We start from the raw sequence: 21,789 nt of genomic DNA, 5'->3' as shown, positions 1-21,789 counted from the left end.
CAGTTGCTGCCCTGGCCCTTAGGTAGCTCACTGGAGGTCCCCTTAATCCCTTTAAGAATGGGCAGATTCCATATTCCTGCCGAATCCATAAGGTTTATTGGAGACCAAGCCTCACTCTGGACCCATGACCATGTCCAGCCCAGAAATAGGCCCCATAATGTGCCTCAGACTCTGTTCACCTTGACTCTGGTCTAGGCAAGTCCCTTCTTACGGTCAGAGGAGGAGCAGCCCCAGACTCTGTCCCCTAACCAGTGTCAGAAGGAGGCCCCAGGAGCAGGTGGTAGGAGGGGGAGGAGGTGCAGCCAGGCAGCAGCCCTGCCCTGTGGTCCCGACTGTCACTCCCACTGCAGGTGCTGTATATGCAGGGCCCGGCAATAGGCCCAACTGCCTGCAGCTAGGGCCCAGCGGCAGATGTCCTCCTTGGGCAGCAGCAGCAGTCTGTCCTCCTCCAGCCGGCTCAAGAGGCCAGCTGCACCCAGCATGGCGCCCCCCCACATCCCATAAGTGTTGGCTGTGAAAACAGCCACGATGAGGATGGTCACCGAGACCACCAGCACCACTGCCTGACCAGCCACAGATCGGCCCTCACTGCCGAGGTGGTCACCAGCCACAGCCAGCACCATGCCTCCTCCCAGGAGCAGGTTGGCAGAGGAGCGGTCCCCATTCATCCAGTGGAAATCAAAGGCCAGAAGGGGCAGGCTGATGACGGTGGCCACCCAGGCTCCAGCAAGACAGTCTTCATCTGTGCCCAACCCTGGCACCAGCATGGTGGCAGAAGACACGGCCTGGAGCAGGAAGCCAGCAGCAGCCCCTCGACTCGCCTGTGAACACAGGGAAGGGAGAGGATGTGAGGAAGGGGGCCAGCTGCCATCCCTCTAAGCAGGAAGGATCTGGGGCTCTCATGGCAGCCTGGCCCCCAGACTTATCTCCCAACACCCCTCCCCAATTCCAGTGAACTGGCCTAGATCCTTGGGTTTGGGGTGGGAATCAGAGCCCAGAGGGAGAAGGACTATGGAGCACCTAGCCCTTCCCCATCTACTCACCTGGGCAGTGCACACAGCTGCATGCAGAGACACCACTCCAAGCACCAGGTGGGAGAGGGCTGTACCCCAGTCTTCCCCAGATTTGGAGGTCATGGTGGTAGCGTTTGATGAGGTGCCAGGAAGGGGATCCTCAACTTTGGAGAGAAAGAAAGTGCAGAAGCCAGCGGCCTGGAGTCCTAAGGGCTGCTCTCCAGGAATTCTAGGATCCACAACCCCTTGTATAAGTGTTGGGATAGGTTCATCCTTAATTTTCCAGGGCCCTGAAGCCACTGGAACACAACAGCGAAGAAGAATCTAATTCGGCAGGGAAAAGAGTGGGGGAAGCAGCATGGTGTCTAGGCTGGATGGGTGTGAGTCCTGGGGCTCCAGAGCCCAAGAGGGACGCGTGGGGCCGGGGGAGAGGAGGGCTGAGCCGTGGCAGGGAGGTGCCTGCCTCGGCCTGGTGCCTGCGCTCGGAGAGGCGGGAAGGGCCGCGGGCTCGTCCTCGGAACCCGAGCTTCTAGGGATCAGCCGGCCTCGGCAATTTCCAAGCCCCAGACGCAGCGACGAGCGAGAGACTGGGCCCGCTTGCTGAGCCGTCCGCCGCGCCTGTGGCTCTGCGTCCAGGCGCCCGGCCTCGGGCTGTCCGGGACAGCACAGTCACAGCGCCATGACCAACGAGAGGAACAGAGGCTAGAGCGGCGGGGGGGGGGGGGGGGGGGGCGGGGCCTGGGGCGGACGATTGGGAGGGCTGTATGAGACGTGTGGGTTACACCTCCACATAGAGAAAATAAAAATTCTCACAACTGGACCAATAAGCACCATCATGATAAACAGAGAAAATACTGAATTTGTCAAGGATTTCATTTTACTTGGATTCACAATCAATGTCCATGGAAGCAGTAGTCAAGAAATCAAAAGACACATTGCATTGGGCAAATCTGCTGTGTTAAAAAGCAAAGATGTTACTTTGAGGACTGAGGTGCACCTGACCCAAGCCATGGTACTTTCAATCACCCCATATGGATGTGAAAGCCGGACAATGAATATGAAAGACCAAAAAAGAATTGATGCTTTTAAATCACGGTGTTGGCAAAAAATATTGAATATAACATAGACTGCCAGAAAAATGAACAAATCTGGCTTGGAAGAAGTGCAGCTGGAATGCTCTTTAGAAGCAAGGATGGCGAGACTTCGTCTCACATAGTCTGGACATGTTACCAGGAGGGACCAGTCCCTGGAGAGGGACATCATGCTTGTTCGGCAGAAAAGAGGAAGACCCTCAAGGAGATGGATTGACACAGTGGCTGCAACAGTGGGCTTAAACACAGCAACGATTGTGAGGATGGCACAGTACCGGCAGTGTTTCGTTCTGTGGTGCACAGGGTCTCTATGAGTGGGAACCGACTGCAGTGCGCCTAAGGACAACTTACGAAGGGAGTGGTTTTGTGGGATCCGGTTAAGGAGTAGTGGGGGTGTGAGAAGAGGGGCCTGGGGAAGAAGCTGGGAGAAGAGGAGGGGCCTGGGGCGGGGCTGTGAGGGGAGGAGGGGTCTGGGGAAGGGGTTGGGAGAAGAGGAGGGGTCTGGGGTGAGGCTGGAGGGGAGTAGGGGTCTTGGGAACAGGCTGGGAGAAGAGAAAGGGTCTGCGGAAGGGGCTGGGAGGAGAGGAGGTGGTAGCACACCTATCAAAAGAAGGCTTTAGAAACCGAGAGCAATGGGGGTCTCAGCGAAGAACAGGGGTGGGGATTCCGAGAATAGGAGCAGGAGAACGGGCTGCGAGAGGTGGGACTTAGTCACGTGGAGCGATGCTGGGAGAAGGAAGGGGTCTTGGGCGGGGCTAGGAGGAAGGGCGGGTCTGAGAGGAGAGGCGGAGTCTGGGGAGGGGCTGGGCAGGGCTGGGAGGAGGGGACCAGCAGAGGAGGTAGCGCACCTGTCAGCCGAGCAATGGGGAGTCTCCGCCAAGGGGGGGTATTCCGAAAGGAGGGAGCGGGGGCCGAGGCCATGGGCGCTCTCAGCCGGGGGTCCCCGCAATGTAGGAATGGAGAGCCGGGGACGGGGTTGTGAGGAGGACGGGTCCTTGGGGTGCGGCCCCGGACATCGGTTCCAGGCGCTCTCCTCGCTCCCCACTGCTGCGCGGGAGCGGGCCTGGGGGCGGCCGGCCGAGCATGCGCACCGGCGCGGCTGCGGGCGGGTGCGGATCCAGGCGCGGGGACGCGGGGCGGCCTGAAGCGGGGTCCTCTGCCGCCCCGCGCTCCCATGTACGCCTTCTACTCGCTGCTTATCTACATCTTCTACAGCCTGTTCCGCAGGGATGGCAGGACCGCGGCGGCCGCGGACCCCGGGGACTCCACCCAGGTGAGCGGGGGCGGGAGCTGCGCCCCGCTGAGGAGACAGATGGGGTCCTGGCAGGCCCACGCAGCCTACGTCCTCGGGCGCTGCCCCTGGGGAGTGGGGGCCATGATGAGAACTCCGTCTCTGTTCAGGTGTTGGAAGCCAGAGACCTCGGTCCCAACCCCTCCGGGCCAGCCCCTGGAGGGAGCCCCGCAGGCTGTCTGCCCCCTCCCCAGAGACTCCTCTGCTCCCCCCTAGAGTGTCCACTGTCATACCAAAGGCCGCCGCCGCCCCGGCCAGCCCCCGCCGCACCTGTGGACCGAGCTGATCGGCCTGGCCGGTAGGTGCTCCGCGGTTCGGGAACGCTGCGCCTGAGGCGGCGTGCGGGTACCGGCCATCCTAGAGAGGGAGGGGCGCAGTGACCTCATTGGGAGGGAGGGACACGGCAGGTGACAGATGGAGGCCGGGCCTCCTGCACGTGATCTGGAGTGCCCCCTCCTCTCACTCCCTGGCCCCGCAGGCTGCTCCGAGTCCGAGGATGGACCGGGAGGGGCAGTCGAGGGCCGCCCGGCCGAGGTCTCCCTGGAACAGGCTCTCACGCGCCTTGCTGAATTCCTCTCCGTCCACTTGGGGGCGGAAGAGGGCTACGGGAACCCTTCCGAAGCGGGCAAGGTGAGCAGGGCTAAGGGTTGCATCCCCACTTTGCTTTGCTCCCCATTCTCCTGACCCTTCTCTGTTCCTGTGACCTCATCCCCAAGACCTTCCTTATATACCGTGCACAGACTCCTGCCTTTGACCCGCATCCACTAAAAAAATGACAGCTCCCTCAGGAAGTTTTTTCTTTCCTAGGAACTACTCCCCACCCCTTCCCTCTAGACCTGTTCTTTCTCCCCAGCCCTGCTGCCCCCAGCCCTGGCCCATTTCCCCAGAGTGTCCCTGCCCTGGTCTTATCTTCTACAGACCGTTGAGACTCCTCCACTGTTGACAGTTACCAGTCAGCTCTTAGCTCTCCTAGCATGGATTTGGGGCCCCAGAGGAAGGCAGGCCTTGCTCCAGGGGACTCAGCCAGCCGCAGGTGTGCAGCCCCCTACTCCAGATGGTATGTAATGGGTATTGAGTTGAAAGGAACCCTGTGGAAAGAACAAAGTCACACAGATCTGGGCAGCTTGGGGTCCAGGGTCCTGAGCCCTGCTCCCAGGGTGCCTCCTTCAGGACAGAGACCTCTTCATTCCTAACTGGGTCTACCGCACCCCAGGACTCCCATCCCAAGAAGAAAGCTCTTCTTATCCTGCCGCAGACTCGGGGGAGGCACCAAGGAGTGAGGCCCAAGTGCGGCAGCCCCCCCAGTTGGAGGAGGAACAGAGGGCTTGGCATAGGTTGGAGCAGCTCATCCTGGGACAGGTGAAAGCCCAGGACTTGGCAGGGTTGGGGGTGGGGGTGCAAGGAAGTGTTCTAGCCTGTGCCCCTCCCACCTCCCCAGTTGGAAGAGCTGAAGCTACAGCTGGAACACCAGGAGGAGGAGCTCGGCCGGCTGCGCTTGGGAGTGGTGAGGCTGCTGGGGGTGCAGGGAGAGGGGTGTGAAGGGGCATGGCTTTCAGGTTAGGTGCTGAGGGTTTCCCTCTCCACCAGGGAGCTACGGACTCTGAGAAGAGAGTTCAGCACCTTACTCTGGAGAATGAGGCCCTGAAACAGAGCCTGAGCCTGATGCGGGACCTCTTACTGCACTGGGGGCCTGGCCCCCACTCCAGGGACCCTCAGGTACCCGCTCCTCAGCTGCTACTACCCAAGCTCCCCCAGGGCCTCATGCTAAGAGATCACCAGGAGGTCTCTTAACCTTTCAGTTTCCCTGCCCCAGGCTTGTAGATGAGCCCTGGAATGGTATGGCAGGACAGTGCCACCCAGAGGCTGATGCTCATGGGAGAACCTCCCCCCCACCCCCGCCCTGGGCCTCTCTGAGTACCTGACCCCAGGAGAGCAAAGGAACTTGGAGGATGGAGCCCCATATGCAGTTGGGAGGTGTGGGCTCACACCTGCTTGGCCTGCCCCTCCTATCTCCCTATCTGGGAAGTGGGGCCATTGGAATGCCTGTCCCCAAGTTCCCTCCCAGCTCCACAGCCCACCTGGGTCCTGCCCCGCCAACAGGGAGAAGCTGAGGCCCTGGTGGAACTCCAGAGCCGGCTTCAGGAGGCCCAGGACACCATGGAAGCCCTCCGAGTCCAGGTGGGCTGGGCAGAGGGGGTGCACCCAGAGGGCCTGAAGGGCTGGGGCACATGGAAAGGGAGACAGGGAGAGAGGGAGATGGGGAGGAGGATGGGGGACACAGGTAGGCAGGGCCTGGTAAGTGCCTGTTTCCTCAGTGACAGGGGTGGGGTGGGGTGGGGTAGCTGGGGGTCCAGGAGGTACAGCTGCAGGGCCTCCGGGGGGCCCTCCGGCAGCTCCAGCAGGAGACAGAGCAGAACTGCAGGCAGGAGCTGCAGCAGGTGCACGGGCAGCTGGCAGGTAAGGGCTGGGAGTGTTGCAGTGGGGGCGGGGCCGGGGCCTGGGCTTTCTTTCCAACAGACTTGCCCCACCAGGACTCCGGGCGCGCATGGCCAGCCTGCGTCAGGGCTGCGGGGACCTCCGAGGGCTGGTCAGCACCTTCACTCAGAGCTGTCAGGGCTCGCTGAGCGAGGCCCAGGGCCAGGTCAGACCCCTCCCCTCCTGGCACCCATCTCTGGGCCAGCCCTTCTCTGTCCTCCTCTGGGGACCTGCCCAGCCTGTTCTCCCTCCCCCCTCCCCGTGGGGGGAGGAGTAGTTGCATGCACTGATGCTGATGGCGGCTCTGTTACAGCTTCTGTGTGACCCTGACCTTACTCCTGGGTCTCAGTTTCCTCATGTGCAATTGAGGCGTTAGCAAATCCTTCATAGGCTTACCATGAAGCTCAGAGGTGTGTGGGTGTGATGTCCTTGTACATGAACCCCTCAGACTTCATCCCAGGCCCAGAAGACCTCATGCCACTGAAAGTTGTGGGTGGCCACTGTGGTCAGTCTACAGTGTCCCCTGTTCTGCCCTTAGCAGTACCCGTCCCCCAGCTCCTCCTGCTGCCCTGAGTGTTCTCCTCACATCTCTGTCCCCCCAGGTATCCTGGGCCCTGGGGGCGCTGGCAGCTGAAGGCATTGGGACTCAGCTCTCTGAGGAGCAGCAGGAGCCCACAATGGGGTGCCCAGGGCGGCTGCTGGAGCTGAAGGGTAGGGCAGACTTGAGGGGCGGAGGAGGGCAGGGAGGAGGGGAGCCTCCCTGAGCTTCAGACTTGGGCAAGGAGGCAGCCCACTGACCTGACCTCCACTCCAGGGAATATCCGCGTGCTGTGCCGGCTGAGGCCAGGGACACCCTGTGGCCTAGTGAGCACAGAGCCTGGCCCTGGCGGCACTGTCACTACCTGCTATCGAGGGCGCCAGCGCCGCTTCCGTTTGGACTGGGTCTTCCCTCCCGATGCCAGCCAGGAGGAGGTGACGACACACCTTGCCTCTGTCCTGATCCCCCCTCAGAGTCCTGGAGTCCAAGGAAGCCCCAGTCTCCCCTTCTCTACCTACTCTGTGGGGGGCTGGGCTCCAACAGGGCAGGGAAGGGAGCAGCAGGCCTGGGGGCAGGACAGCCAGCCCAGCTGGGTGTCTGCTTCTTCTGGGGTTCTTCCTATCTGCCTTTCCCATGGAGCTCTGCAGGCCCAGGGGCAACAGTCTCCTTGGTTTAGACAGGAAAGTTAACATCTCACACATGAAAGACCACGAGCTCATGTGTGGTGACAGTCACTGCTTATGCAGAACTGACCACAGAGCGTGGCTGGGACTCCACAGGCAACGTCTTGGTGCCTCATCCTCTTGGGCAGCAGTGGCTGCCCCTTTCCAGGGCCTGGAGTTCACCCAGCGGTGCAGGCAAGCAAGCCCCCAAGCTCTGCCTCATTCTGTGGCCGAGGCTGATGAGGGTGTGTGAGCAGGTGAGCTTGGTGCCTCAGCGCACTCAGGCTGCCCACAACCACCCTTCCTTTTGCTACTAGACTCAAGTGGGGAAGCAGGGGTGTTGGAGTGGCCAGACAGATGTGGGTTCAAACCCTAGCCCACTGCCAAAAGCGACTGTCTCTCTGACATAAACGTTGACCCTAGAGCTTTCTGTAGATGAGAAGGAGGAGGTTCAGAGTGGGCAGGGGCTGGGCAGAACTGGTAGGGACTCAGACTGGGTGCCCAGTGGCCTCTGTGGCTCTTTTACCACAGGCACCTGTGGGGCCCCCAGGGATGAGAGTGTCCACCGCTGGCAGGTACTCTCTCCCCATCTCCTAGGATCTCAGTGATCCTCTTTCCCACTTATTTTCTGTCTAACCTACATATCCCTGGGTCTCAGCCCACCACCTGCACAGTCCCCAGAACTCCAGTCCCACTTGTCCACTGCCCTCCAGGTAGTGTTTCTGGACAGAGGCCTCCAACTCAACATGTCCAAACCAAAGAGCCAACATCAACTGTGGCAATGGTGCCACAGTACACCCTTCCACACACCACCCCCAATGCCTCCTTCCTCCGTGGAATCTCAGTGGTCACATTGGTCAGCCTTTCAAGCAAAGTTGAGGAGTCCACAGAGTTAACAGTCCCCTTCCAGTTACTGCAGGATGAAAGTCCCAGCCCCGTTTCCTGACAGCCTCCTCTGCACTGGGAAGGCCCAGGCTCCAGCTGTCCAGGCTGGCTGCCCCCCAGGGCCCTTCCTTTAGGCTCCTCCACGTGCACATTCTCCCATTGGGGGACAGGTGCATTGCAGCCTCACTTCACAGAGGGGAAATCTCCAGGAAGGGCTGTGGGTGAGGAAGAGTAACTTACCTTCAATCACACCCAGTTTGAACAGGCAGTCCAGGCTCCTGACCACTATTCCATGGGCTCCCAGTGATCTTCAGGACTCCAGTCCTTCCCACAGGCTGTGTCCACTGCCTGTCAAGTCTCTTCACTCTTTGCCTGGCAAAACTTTACTTCTGCCTCAGACCCCAAGCAAATGCCACCTTCTGTATAGAGCCTTTTGTCTGGGGGGGGGTCCACCTTCCTGCTGTGCCCCTCTAAAGCCCTTGTCTCACACTCCACTGCTCAAGTAACCCCCCCCCACTCCCCACCAGTCCTTAACAGGGGACCCCTGGGAGGCACCCAGCACACCCCTCCTGCCCCTCTACCCCAGGTCTTCCGGGAGCTCCAGCCAGCTGTGCTGTCCTGCCTCCGAGGCTACAGCGTCTGCATTTTCACCTATGGTCAGACAGGGACCGGGAAGACCTACAGCATGGAGGTGGGGTAGTGCCCACTCCTTGATGGAAGAAGCCAGGGGGTTGGGTGGTCCTTAGGCTGGGTGGAATGTGAACCCAGATGTGGCACCTCACCCCGCCCCAGGGTCCACCTGAGGACCCCGGCATAGCTCCTAGGGCTCTGCAGTCCTTGTTCCAGGAGATGGGGGCCGGAGGGCAGCACCGAGTGACCCTCAGCATGGTGGAGATCTACAACGAGGCTGTCAGGTCAGGCAGTGAGGGCAGCTTCCCCACCCCCTCCCACCCAAGGTCCCCCACAGCCACCCTCAGAGTCTGAAACCAATTCTTCCCTTCTTTCTCACCAGGGACCTCCTGGCCCCAGGGCCTCCGCAGCGCCTGGCGGTGAGGCAGGGCCCAGCAGGCCAGGGGGGAATCCAGGTGGCTGGCCTCACCCACTGGGACGTGCCCAACCTGGAGACGCTGAACCAGGTGAGGCCCTCTCCCTGTCCTCGACCTGGGGGCAGGGGACCTGCACAGGTCAGCCATGTCGCTCTGCCTTCCAGATGCTGAGCCTGGGGAGGAGCAACCGGGCCACTGCAGCCACAGCCATGAACCAGCACAGCTCCCGCTCCCACGCTCTGGTCACGCTGACGTTGCGCGTGGCGTCCCTGCCGCTCGGTCCCGGCACTGCAGGTATCATTGTTGCGCCACGCCCTGCCAGGGCCCACGCCTCGCTCGGACCCGCCTTCCTCCAAGTCTGGCTTCGCTCGCCCCAGCAGGCACGCTGCACCTGGTGGACCTGGCGGGATCCGAGCGCGCCTGGAAGGCGGGGTCGATCGGCGCGCCCCCGGGAGACAAGGACCGGGCTCGGCGGCTGCGGGAGGCCCGGACCATCAACCGCTCGCTGCTGGCGCTGGGAGGCGTCATGGCCGCGCTGCGCGCTCGGCGGCCCCACGTGCCCTTCCGCGACTCGCAGCTCACCCGCCTGCTGCAGCCGGCGCTCGGGCCCGGCGCTACCGCCGTGCTGCTGCTGCAGGTGGGCGGCTCGGGCTGGCGGGGCGCGGAGGCTCGTTTGCATAATCTTTGCATGCCAGGCACCGCCCACTCCGGGGTCCGGGCACTAGCGCCGATTCCTCGCAGATCTCCACGCGGCCAGAGGACCTCGGGGAGACTGTCTGCTCCCTCAAATTCGCCGAGCGAGTGGGCCAAGTAGAGCTGGGGCCAGCCCGACGCCGCAGAGCCCCGCGCTCCGGGACGCCCTCCTCCTTCAGCACGGACACCCAGCTCACGGAGACCCCCTGCACTCCCACACAGTCCCCCGGCAGCCCTCAGAGCCCATTACCCGACAGCGGCTCTGGCTTGGCTTTAGCGGTCGCAGAGGGCCTGCCCCGGTAGTCCTACACGCGGCGGTGCCCAAGGGGTCTGGGGTCGCGCCTCTGCCGGCAGAGGCTGCAGGAAGTCCCCACACCCTGCCTTGTGGGGTGCAAAATCCCCTTGACCTCGGGGAGTCCACTGAATCCCCCGACTCCCAGAGTCTCCCCTCCCCCCACGAGGAGTGTTAAACCTAGAGAAACGATGCCCCCGCCCCCTGCCCACAGGTCCTCACCTCCCACCTTATCGCCATTTGCTGTTATCGAGACACACAGCAGGGGATCCCAGAGCCGCACTGAATGGTTGCTCAAATCACCAACCCGCCCCCAAAAACCAGACATGGCGTTAGAATGCTGTAAGTTCCTTTATTGTTATCGCCCCCGCCCCCCCAAGACCACATAGGGCCCGGTTTTTATTCACTCCCCCTTCCCCCAAAAGGTGCTATGTCCTTCTCAGACAGCTGAGGGAGGACTAATAGACTGGAGCCATCACTGAGTTCTCCTTCCCCCAGCCCAGAGCCAAGGAGGGGAAGGGACAGATGTTGATGGATGGATAGACAGACTGACAAGGCTGAGAACATGGGACAGGAAGGGCTAATCCAGGCGGAGCCCTGCTCCTTCCAGACTTGCATCTTCGGGGTGGGGGTGGGGAAAGGCATGACTGACCCAGGCTAGGTTTGGGCCCAGCCTGGCTGCCACCCTTCTGTGGGGTCATCCAATAAACGTCCTGGACTCTCACCTGGTGACGTGAGGCTGCTGTGGCTGCAGGCACCCTCCCTTATGGCAGGAGAGGACAGCACCTCTCCCACGGAGCCTCACAGGCTGTACCAGGAGAGCAGCCAGCCCGGGGCCGGGGCAGTCAAGTCCCGAGGGTGGCTGACCCACACGTCGTAGATGCTCTTGTTGGGAGGCACCCCCTGGAAGAGGGCATCTAGATCCCAGAACAGCCCCGGGGGCCCTTGGGCTTCAGGGGCCACCCCCCAGTAGGCTGGGCTTGCTGCAGGTGGGCACTGGGGGCAGGAGGTGGGTGGTAGGCGGGCCAAGGGCATTACCACATTGGGGGTGTATATGGGCAAGTAGGAGGTGGGCAGCTGCCCCAAAAATGGCGTTCTGTGTCCCCCGCCGGCCAGTCCCTGAGTGTCTGGAGTACCCTGAAGTAGGTGGAGGGGCCAGGCCCTGGGCTCTGGGGAGAGGGCCAAGGGCCGGGTGGTCCCACCCCTGGAGTTCTCCTCTCCTCTCGTGGGCCCGGGGAGTGGACAGAGAGGCCACAGAGGCCTCTCAGAAGAGGGCAGGGGTGCAGCGGACACCCCCTCCCACTCCCCAGTGCACCCTGTGTCGGCTAGAGCTGGACTTTTCTTCGGCGGTGGCTGCGGCCAGGGTGGCCCCTCCCCAGGGTCCCCTAGCAGGGACTTGATGCTGAAGCCCTCGTTGGGTGCCGACGGGGGGCTGGGCGGCTGATACGGCTGACCATGTAGGACGTAGGGGCCCAGGTCCTTGGCAAAAGTGCTGCGAGCGTCCCTGCTTTGCCAGCGCCGGCACAGGGCCGTGTTCTGCAGCCTCAGTGCCTCAGCCGGGATCAGGCTCACGTCGACTGCCCAGAAGTTGCCCTTGGCCTGCGGCTTTGAAGGGTCTTTGGGCACCTGGAGAAGTGGGGACAGGCTTGGGTGGCACTGCCTGACCCTGGATCCCCAGGACCCCCCTGCCCACCCGGCCCCTGGCCCGGCCCCACCTTGTGGAAACATCGATTGGAGGATAGGTTGTGGCGAATGGAATCCTTCCAGCCTTCATAGTCATCCCTGAAGAAGGGGAACACGGCCTGGACCTGACGGATGATCTGAAACCACACAGGAGCCCCGTGAGCTGGGCAGGGAGGGCAGCACCTCACCCCTTCCCTAGAGCCTGGCCAGAGGCAGTTCTCTCAGAAGGGTCCTATGTAAGCCCCTCAGCTCTCCCCCTCTGTCCAGGCCGAGTGCTGGCCCCACTTTGGCATAGCTGGGTGGGGCGGGGGTGGGTGGTGGAGGCTGGAGCTTGAGCTGGGCAGTGGGTGGGAAACAGGTCTGGGGAAGGAGGAGCCCTACCCCAAGGTGGGAGTTAGTGGGGTGTCTGAAGAAAGGTCCGCCCACTGGGTGGGGGGGTGGGGGTACCCTCTCACCTGGGCCAGCTTCAGCCTGCGTGAGGGCGCGGCCTGGATCACCAAGGCGATCATGGCCAAGTAGGTGTAGGGGGGTTTGTCATGCCGCAGGTATCTCTTCTTCCTCCTCTTGGGGGGCTGGGAGGGGGGCTCCATCTCTGGGGGACCCGGGCGAGGGTCTCTGCAGGGCCCCATGCAGGGGAAGCAGGCAGCCTGGGCCCAGCCCGGTGGAGGGGTGCAGGGCACTGGGGCTGTGTGGTAAGGCAAGGCCCGGGCCTGGGGCCGGGTGGGGGCAGGCGGGCCAGGTCCTTTATCATTCGGATGGAAGGGGGAGGGGAGGGAGAGAGGCAGGAGGCTGTGGGGGAGGGGAGAGGGGTTTGGCTGCCACAATTAGCAAGTTTCTGTTAATCTGGAAGGGAGGGGCAAGGAAGTTTCTAGTGGGGACTTCCCTCAGCCCCCACCCCTAGGCTGCCCTCAACTCCCGAGGCAGCGCCTTTCAAGCTAGAAGGAAAAGCCCTTTGAAGAGGCACACAGTCTGAGGTTCCTGCATCTCATTCCTGGGTGGTGGTCTCAGGCCCCCATCAACAGATGGGGAAGCGATTTACCCAGGCTGGCAGCCAGTGGACATACATGCTGGACTTCCCTTCTCAGCCCACTTTCCCTGCCTGAGAAGGGTCAGGAGGTCCATTGGAGTTCAAGGCCAAGCACTAGGGCCAGGGCTTCGCAGGCTGGGACATTGACCGAAGCTGCCCTTTAGGGAGGGTTTGAGTCCCTGAGTGGTGCAAATGGTTAACACACTCGGCTGAAAAGTCGGAGGTTCCAGTCTACCCAGAGGTGCCTCGGAAGAAAGGCCTGGCTATCTACTTCTGAAGAGTCAGCTGTTGAAAATCCTATGGAGCATAGTTCTACTCTGACACATGTGGGGTTGCCATGAGTCAGAATCAACTGGATGGCAACTGGTAGTCCAACTGAAGGACCCACATCGGAGCCCTCATCTCTGGACCAAAAGAGGAGAGCAAGTGACTCCAGCGATTTGCCCTAGGGCATGCTGGGTGGGCTCTTCTGGGGTCCTGGAAGCCATATTCCTCCCATCCTGCCTGGGGCCTGTAAACAGTGGCTCCTGGCAACTGATGGCCCTCTTCCTTAACCATCGAAAGGAAAGCCTCGGTGGGCCCTGGGTGAGCTGGCCCTGCCTGGAAGCAGCACTTGCCTTCCTCTTCCTCCTCCAGTTCTCCAGGTCCACGTGCTCTGGAGGTTGCTCTGGGGAGGATGCCCCTTGCCCTCGGGTGGGTGTGTGTGGAGAGGTCTCCTTGTTGTAGGGGTTTATTAGGCACCTCTCACGGCCAGATCTTGAGGAAATGGCCCAGTGGGCCATGGTCCCTGCCCTGGAGGGGACTGCAAGGACCACCTGGAGTCCTCTTGAGTGCGAGAGTGTGGGTGTTTGTGGGTGCACAGGAAGGGCTTCCCAGGCACCCACAGGGCCCAGGGACTTGGTCTGGAAGGAGGAAGATGCCTCCCAGGTGAGCAGGTGACCTGGTAGGAGGAAGAGGCATGCTAGAGAGGGGAGGTCTGAGAGGCCAGCACCCAGTGCTCAGGCCTGGAGGAGGAGCTTCAGGCAAGACCTTCTTCTGAGGGTGTTGTTCCAGAAAGATGCCTCTTGCAACTGCCCTGAGAATGGTCCTCCTAAGTCCAGACTCTTCTGTCCCCTTACCTTCTCTGCCCTGGCCATCTGATCTCTGGCTCAGTCAAGGCCTGTGCTCTGTATGCTGCCCTTAAGCCAGACACATCTGGGTGAGTCTGCCCAAGAGGGTACCAGGTCCAGGGCACTGGCTGGTGGACGGTGCCAGTACCAAGCCCTGGGGGGAAAGGAGGGCCCCTAGATGTGAAGTGAGACTGCAGGAACACAGGGACAGCACCCTAACATCTGTGGCCCCAAGGCAGGGTAGAGGCGGGAGGATTAAAAGATGTCAAGGGGTGGGAAGATGTTTGGGAGCTTCCAGCTTCCGTGTAGGAGGGATCCTGGGAATTCAGCTTTTCTTGTACAGCCCCATTACACCTATAACCAAAAAGAAAAAAACCAAACCCATTGCCATCGGGTCGATTCGTCTCATACAGACCCTACAGGATACAGTAGAACTACCCCATAGGTTTCCAAGGAGAGGCTGGTGGATTCGAAATGTTGACCTTCTAGTTAGTAGCCGAGCTCTTAACCACTGCACCACCAGGGCTCCATTTTTGGTTTTGGTTATTACATCTTTAAAGGGTTGAAAATCTGCAGTATACAGTGGCTGCCCAACACATGTTGAAGAAGCATGCTGGAGGAGGAAGCCTGCCATTTCGCGCTGCTCATGTCCCAGCCAGGTCCGGGTCGTGCCCTCCCCAAATCAAACCGGGCCTTCAGCTCTCACCTGGCTTCCTCCGGACTCCCCCTCCCCTCGCCATCCTTCAGGGCTCTAGTTGGAGAGGTCCCGTGTCTCACCTGGGCCACCACTAACGACCTCCCAAAGCTCAGCCTGCCCCACTCGGCCAGCAAAGAGGTCTTTCTCTCCTGGTCGCGCCCCCTCCCCAGGATAAAGCCCGGCTCCTCGGTCTGTGGCTTAAGGCTCCTCCTGTCCGGACACCGCCCATCTCTGTGATCGCACTCCGTCTCCAGCCTTCCTAAACCACTACCTGAGTGCCTTTCCATTCGCCCAGAGCTCATGCTGGTCCCTCCCCCTACGACGCCTCTGCTTTGTCGGGTCAACTCCTGGTCCGCCTTCGAAGCCCAGCCTAGCTGGCCGGTCCCGCTCCCGCGAGGCTTCCCGAGCCTGCCTCCCCCCACTCCCCGCCGCTCCTCAGGCCCCGCCCCCAGTCTAGCTCCCGCTCCCTGCTCCGACCCGGCGCCACGACTTCCGGCTCTGGGCCACTCGGGCCGGAAGTGTAGCGTTGCCATGGCGAGGGCCGGCGCGGGGTCCGCCCCCGTGGCGCCGGGAGGAGCGCGGGGCTGACTGACTGGTCCGAGCAGACCCGATCGAGGCGCGGCGGTGGCGGCCTGCGCCAGGCGGAAGGTGAGGCACGGATTTCCGGGGTCTGTGGCGGGAAAGGAGGCCGGGCTCGAGACGGGGAGGAGGCCGGGTCCGGGGGACAGGAAGCCAGGAGAGGAGGCCGGGCCTGGGGGGAGAGGAGGCCGGGCCTGGGGGGACAGGAGGCGAGGCCTGGGGGGACAGGAGGCGAGGCCTGGGGGACAGGAAGCCGGGAGAGGAAGCCGGGTCGGGGTGACAGGAGGCCAGGAGAGGAGGCCAGGCCTGGGGGGGAGAGGAGGCCGGGCCTGGGGGGACAGGCGGTGAGGCCTTGGGGGAGACTGGGCCCTGGGGGACCGGCTTGTGGGGGGCGGCCAACAGGAGGTCGGGCCCTAGGGCTGAGGGGGGGAGGCCCAGAGAGGGAAAGAGAAGAGAGAAAGGAAGGGGGCGGGGAGAAGAGGCTGAGTGTGAGAGGGAAGAGAGGGAAAGGAAGGCTTGGGGGGGCAGCTGGGGGAGTCTTGGGGAGGGTCTGCACTCAGAGCAGGCCAGGGCACTTTGGCAGTAGGGCCACTTGGGCCCTGGTGGGTGAGGCCCAGGGCAGCAAGTGCTAAGGTCAGGAGAGGCTGGAGGAGTGGCAGCCACCTGTTGGTCAGGTAGGCAGCACTGAAGTTACCTCCATTTTCAGAGCAGGAAATGAAGGCCCACAGAGCATAAGTGATTTGCTCGAGCTTCATGTGGGCGTTGGAGTTAGGCCAAGGGGGAGAAACTGGATCCTCTCTGGAGCAAGTTATGTAACCTTTCAGAGATTCAAGTGAGCTGCAATGTGGGGCTCATGGGCCCCTCACAGACGGGGGTCAGCATGAGAAGTACTAACTAAGCTGTGAAAAGCACCTGGCCCTGTGCAGGTGCAGGAGAGGTGCTCCCAGCCTGGGATGGACTCTGGGACTGTGGGATTAATTTCCATGGGTGCAGGGAGGGAAGGAGCATGTGGAATCATTCCAGGCTTAGGGAAGCCAGAGCAAGGTTACCAACCTGTTGCTGTCCTGCATCAGAGTAGAACTGCAGTCCGTAGGGTTTTCAACGGCTGTGATCTCTCAGAAATAGATTTCCAGGCCTTTCTTCTGAGGAACTTATGTGTGGATTCAAATCACCAACCTTTCTCATAGTAGCCAAGTGCTTGACTGTTTGAGCCACCCAGGGACCCCTCCAAAAGCCCTGTGTCTTCCTTTTCGTCTGGGATCCTCAACTTAAATGGGGACATTGCTCTTCTCAAACTCAGTCTGGCCCAGCAGTGAGCCTTCCTGGCTGCCATTGCCTTTTCAGGTGCTCCCCTGGCAGAATTGGGGTTCCCCCAGGAGAAGTGTCTTGGCCTGCAGCACGCTGGCTGCTACCCCCGTTCGGTTCAGGGCCACAGAGCTGCCATTGGATGGTGAGGCAGGGTTTGCACTGCTCAAGACCACTTGACTGAGGGGCTAGTGAGGGCTGGAACACAGCCTGTCTCTGGGTCTGGGTAGGGAGCGCCACCACGGGGCTGAGCTTTATGCTTGTCCTATGGGAGGTGCTTGGGGTTGAGGGGCCAGCAGCCTGCCCCTGCCCCCAGTCTTGCTCAGAGCTGGTGTCAGGAGGCCTTATCTGGTCCTTCCTTCCCTGGGCTGGAGTTCTACACTATTGGCTGGGGCCTCACTCCTTGTCTAGATTCTCTCGTCTTGACCTTCTCATTGGCCTGTTTTGGGCTTTCCTGGACTCAGCTCTCCCCAGGTAGTTGCCTAGGCATCTAGGAACAGGGCTCCTTTATCTTTGGGCACAGATTTTGGGGTCTGTTCTACATATTTCTGAATCTCCAGTCTGTATCTGGATGTCTCCTCTGCATGGGCCTTAGGAGCATCAGGTGAACTTCAGGTCACCCAACAGACCAAGTGTGCCCCACCCCAGTGCCTCTGTCACGGTCCCCCCATTGGCCAAAGTGGGACATCTGGGCAGCAGTTCCAGGCTCTTCTGTCATCTCCATGCTCTCTCAAAATTTCTTCCTAAATACTCTTCAATTCCTGCCCATCCCTTCTACCATATAGCCTGCCTCTGTGGCTCCTGTTCCCTCAGGCATCCCAGCAGTTGTCCCTAGCTGATCTTTTTGGCTCCCTCTCAGCATCTCAACTTCATTCTGCTCACCTCAGCTGGAGTGATTTACCTGAAATGCACATTGAATCTCTCCTACTTGAGGTCCTTCCTCACTGACTTAGATCAGGCCAGCTGTCTCTGCAGGCTGACCCCAGGGGCAGGTAAGGCTGGCCCTGGCCTCGTTGCTGACCATCTGTCCCTGAGCACTTCTTGCCTAGCCACACTGAGCCTGCTCAGTGGTAGGATGGGAGCAGACCAGAGGAAGGAAGCAGAGAAGCCATATCCATTTCCAAGTGCTGTGGCCGTGGCCAGGCCTAAGAAAGGCAGACTGAGAAAGGAGTGCTAGAGAAGTACAGGGAAACCCCAAGAGTCCAGTTTCACAGAAACCAAGGGAACAGGGCTGGTCTCTCCTGAAGGAGGAGGATGGGATGGACTGTTGGAAACAGCACGAAGGCAAATTAGGTGAGCTCCAGAATGAATACTGTGTAGTATGTGAGGCGAGATCTAGGGTGGACACTGTATACTGTGTGAGGTGGGATCCAGAATGGACACTGTACTGTGTGAGGTGAGGTCCAGAGTGGACACTGTGTAGTGTATGAAGCGAGGTCCAGGGTGGACATTATGTACTTTGTGAGGCGAGGTCCAGGGTGGACACTGTGTACTGTGTTAGGTGAGAACCAGAATGGACACTGTGTACTGTGTACTGTGTGAGGTGAGGTCCAGAGCGGACACTGTGTACTGTGTGAGGTGAGGTCCAGAGTGGACACTGTGTACTGTGTGAGGTGAGAACCAGAATGGATACTGTGTACTGTGTGAGGTGAGGTCCAGGGTGGACACTGTGTACTGTGTGAGGCGAGGTCCAGAGTGGACAATGTGTACTGTGTGATGTAAGGTCCAGGGTGGACACTGTATACTGCATGAGGTGAGGTCCAGGGTGGACACCGTGTACTGTGTGAGGTAAGGCCCAGGGTGGACACTGTGTACTGTGTGAGGCGAGGTCTGGAGTGGACACTGTGTACTGTGTGAGGTGAGGTCTGAAGTAGACACTGTGTGCTGTGTGAGGCGAGGTTCAGGGTGGACACTGTGTACTGTGTGAGGCAAGGTCGAGGGTGGATACTGTGTACTGTGTGAGGCGAAGTTCAGGGTGGACACTGTACTGTGTGAGGCGAGGTCCAGGGTGGATACTGTGTACCGTGTGAGGCGAGGTCCAGGGTGGATACTGTGTACCACGTGAGGCAAGGTTCAGGGTGGACACTGTGTATTGTGTGAGGTGGGGTCTGAAGTGGACACTGTGTATTGTGTGAGGCAAGGTGCAGGGTGGACACCGTGTACTGAGTGAGGTGAGGTCTGAAGTAGACGCTGTGTACTGTGTGAGGTGAGGTCCAGAGTGGACACTGTGTACTGTGTGAGGCGAGGTCCAGGATGGACAGTGTGTAATGTGTGAGGTGAGTTCCAGAGTGGACCCTATATACTGTGTGAGGCGAGGTCTGAAGTGGACACTGTATACTGTGAGATGAGGTTCAGGGTGAACACAGTGTACTGTGTAAGGTGAGGTCTGAAGTGGATGCTGTGTACTGTGTGAGGCGAGGTCCAGGGTGGACACTGTGTACTGTGTGAGGTGAGGTCCAGGGTGGAGACTGTGTACTGTGTGAGGTGAGGTCCAGGGTGGATACTGTGTGCTGTGTGAGGTGAGGTCCAGAGTGGACACTGTACTGTGTGAGGTGAGGTCTGAAGTGACACTGTGTACTGTGTGAGGTGAGGTCCAGAGTGGACACTGTGTACTGTGTGAGGTGAGGTCTGAAGTAGACACTGTGTACTGTGTAAGGTGAGGTCCAGAGTGGACACTGTACTGTGTGAGGTGAGGTCCAGGGTGGACACTGCATACTGTGTGATGTAAGGTCCACAGTGGACACTGTACTGTGTGAGGTGAGGTCTGAAGTGACACTGTGTACTGTGTGAGGTGAGGTCCAGAGTGGACACTGTACTGTGTGAGGTGAGGTCCAGGGTGGGCACTGCATACTGTGTGATGTAAGGTCCCGGTGGACTCTGTGTACTGTGTGAAGTGAGGTCCAGGGTGTACACTGTGTACTGTGTGAGGTGAAGTCCAGAGTGGAAACTGTGTACCATGTGAGTCAAGGTCCAGAGTGGACACTGTACCGTGTGAGGCGAGGTTTCTGGAGTGGACACTGTGTACTGTGTGAGGTGAGGTCCAAAGTAGACCCTGTGTACTTTGTGAGATGAGGTCCAGAGTGGACACTGTACCGTGTGAGGTAAGGTCTGAAGTAGGCACTATATACTGTGTGAGGTGAGGTCCAGAGTGGACACTGTGTACTGTTTGAGATGAGGTCTGAATTAGACACTGTGTACTGTGTGAGGTGATGTCCAGAGTGGACACTCTACTGTGTGAGGTGTGGTCTGGACTGGACCCTGTGTACTGTATGAGCTGAGGTCCAGGGTAGACACTGTGCACTGTGTGAGGTGAGGCCCACGGTAGACACTGTGTACTGTGTGAGGCTAGGTTTACGGTGGACACTGCTTGCATACTGTGACTTTCCTTACGAGCACAGATTGGACTGGTAGCTGGTAGAGAAGCACATAGGAGGGCAGGAAGTAGAGATAGGCAGACAAGTTTTAAGAAGTTTTGATGTGAAGAAGAGGGTTGTAAAGTCCTGGGAGGGCTTCGTATGTGTGTGTGTAACAGGGGGATTGAAGTAGGCTTGAATGGTAAGGTTGGTCAACACCCAGAGAGACTGCAGACTGGGCAGAGGAGGTCAGACTGACAGCTTAGAGGTCCTGGGAAGGTGGAAGAGGGATGGGCTGCAGCAGGGAGGTAGAAAAGCTGGCCGTTGGTGACAAGAGGTGGGTGGTGGTGCTGCCAGATGCCCTGAAGGGGCTTGCGTCTCCTACTCAACCCTCAGCCCCATCTCACCATGCCAGGGCTCTTTGATCTGACTATCGCTGTTTTCATTTTATGTGTTGTGCTGTGCATTCATCCTCCTCCCCATGTGCCCTAGAACCCCCTCCTGTTGCAGGATCGGGGGATGGCACGGATGCAGGTGACACCCTGGAGCCTGTAGGACTCAGTTGCAGAGTCACTCTTGTGTGGAGCCCTCCCCACTGAGAGGTGGGGTTGGAGGTGCCTCCCTGTGCTGGCTGGGCACAGAAACCTCATATTGCTGATCCACCACTCCCTCTCCCTGTGCATGGCTTTTTGCCAGCAAGCCTTATTTATGGTCACTGAAATTGGAATTTCATGTCCTTTTCACATGTCACAAAATACTTCTCTTTTGACTTTTTCCAACCATTTAAAAATGTAAAACCCATGCTTAGCTCACAGGCCAGATTTGGCCCACAGGTCCTTGTTTGCCGACCCTTGTGCTAGACTTCAAAAGCACTCTGCATTAACTCATTGAATCCTCACAGGAACCTCATGAAGAAGGCACTATTAGCATGCCACTTACAGATGAGGAAACCAAGGCAAAAGAGGTCAAGTTCCCATAGTGTAGAAGTGGTGGAGCTGAGCTCTTAGCCCTGAGATACGTGGAACCTGATGCTTGTGAGGTGTGGAAGGAGGGTGGTAGAGGATGGGATTGGGAAGAGAAGCTGGGGCCTGAGTTTTATAGGCTAGGGTAGAACTTCTGCATTTTATACGATTTTTTTTTTTATAAGAAACTTTATTGAAGTATATTTACATACAATAAAATGTACCTCTTTTAATAGTTTTTGGCAGATTTGCACATTCTTGTGAACACCACTATAATCGAGATATAGAAGAGCATTTCCATCACCCCAGAAAGCTCCCTTACCCCCCGTTGTAGTCAGCTACCCCCAGCCCCAGGCAATCACTGATCTGCTATACTATAGATTCAATTTCCCTTTTTTAGAATTTCACATAAACAGAATCATACAGAGTGAGCTCTTTTGTTTCTGACTTCTTTCTCTAGGCATAATGTTTTGGAGATTCACGTTGGGTGTATCAGTAGTTTGTTCCCTTTTTAGTGCCGAGTGGTTTGGTATTCCAGTATATGGATATGCCACAATTTTATCTACACCTGTTGATGGATACCTGGCTTCTTTCCAGTTTTTGGTCATTATGAGCAAAACTGCTGTGAACATTCATCTGTGCAAGTCTTTGTGTAGGTGTGTTTTTATTTGTCTTGGGTAAATACCCAGCATTAGAATCGATGGGTTGTAGTGTGTGTTTATAAGAAAGTACTAAAATGTTTTCCAAAATGGTTCTACCATTTTACATTCCCAGTTGCTCCACATTTTCTTTAACTTGGTATTGCCATTCTTGTAAGTTTTAGCCATTCTTATGGGTGTGTCACAGGAGAAAGATGTGGCAGTCTGCTCCCATAAAGATTTACAGCCTTGGAAATCCTATGAGACAGTTTTACTCTGTCCTATAGGATTGCTATGAGTTGGAATTGACTAGATGGCATTGGATCGTGTACTGCTATCTTGTTGTGGTTTCAACTTTCAATTCCCCAGTGATGAATGGTATTGAGCATTTTGCCATGTGCTTGTTGGCCATTTGTGTGTCTCCTTTTGTGAAGTGTCTGTTAAAATCTT

At 58.8% G+C, this 21,789-nt stretch overlaps 4 protein-coding genes across 10 annotated transcripts; 1 reads left to right on the top strand and 3 right to left on the bottom strand.

The window, feature by feature from the left end:
• Positions 1–80: 80 nt before the first annotated feature.
• Positions 81–1,706, bottom strand: TMEM276 (transmembrane protein 276). Its single transcript, XM_049854045.1, has 2 exons — positions 1,044–1,706; positions 81–821 (listed from the first exon to the last, which is right to left on the bottom strand). The coding sequence occupies exons 1-2, from the start codon at positions 1,134–1,136 to the stop codon at positions 336–338; spliced, it is 579 nt and encodes a 192-aa protein (XP_049710002.1). The 5' UTR covers positions 1,137–1,706; the 3' UTR covers positions 81–335.
• LOC126059061 (translation initiation factor IF-2-like) lies at positions 1,338–3,280 on the bottom strand. Its single transcript, XM_049854586.1, has 3 exons — positions 2,953–3,280; positions 2,456–2,574; positions 1,338–1,664 (listed from the first exon to the last, which is right to left on the bottom strand). The coding sequence occupies exons 1-3, from the start codon at positions 3,278–3,280 to the stop codon at positions 1,338–1,340; spliced, it is 774 nt and encodes a 257-aa protein (XP_049710543.1).
• On the top strand, positions 2,963–10,078 carry KIFC2 (kinesin family member C2). 7 transcript variants are annotated; one of them, XM_049854270.1, is made up of 19 exons: positions 2,963–3,377; positions 3,612–3,693; positions 3,874–4,025; positions 4,314–4,428; positions 4,609–4,754; positions 4,834–4,899; positions 4,983–5,111; positions 5,496–5,573; positions 5,738–5,852; positions 5,927–6,036; positions 6,473–6,581; positions 6,685–6,842; positions 7,223–7,327; positions 8,542–8,646; positions 8,748–8,869; positions 8,968–9,091; positions 9,166–9,295; positions 9,379–9,638; positions 9,743–10,078. In XM_049854270.1, the coding sequence occupies exons 1-19, from the start codon at positions 3,279–3,281 to the stop codon at positions 9,995–9,997; spliced, it is 2,460 nt and encodes an 819-aa protein (XP_049710227.1). In that variant the 5' UTR covers positions 2,963–3,278; the 3' UTR covers positions 9,998–10,078. The 7 variants fall into 7 exon arrangements, with proteins under 7 accessions (XP_049710227.1, XP_049710229.1, XP_049710228.1 ...); XM_049854272.1 differs by having other exon boundaries at positions 4,314–4,452; positions 5,789–5,852; XM_049854271.1 differs by having other exon boundaries at positions 4,314–4,452; positions 8,790–8,869.
• Positions 10,079–10,383: 305 nt separating this feature from the next.
• FOXH1 (forkhead box H1) lies at positions 10,384–14,857 on the bottom strand. Its single transcript, XM_049854275.1, has 4 exons — positions 14,774–14,857; positions 12,125–14,159; positions 11,702–11,806; positions 10,384–11,612 (listed from the first exon to the last, which is right to left on the bottom strand). The coding sequence occupies exons 2-4, from the start codon at positions 12,296–12,298 to the stop codon at positions 10,788–10,790; spliced, it is 1,104 nt and encodes a 367-aa protein (XP_049710232.1). The 5' UTR covers positions 12,299–14,159; positions 14,774–14,857; the 3' UTR covers positions 10,384–10,787.
• Positions 14,858–21,789: the final 6,932 nt, after the last annotated feature.

The sequence above is a fragment of the Elephas maximus genome, chromosome 15, assembly GCF_024166365.1.
Source record: "Elephas maximus indicus isolate mEleMax1 chromosome 15, mEleMax1 primary haplotype, whole genome shotgun sequence".
Lineage (NCBI taxonomy): Eukaryota > Metazoa > Chordata > Mammalia > Proboscidea > Elephantidae > Elephas > Elephas maximus.
This window is presented reverse-complemented; position numbering and strand designations above follow the sequence as displayed.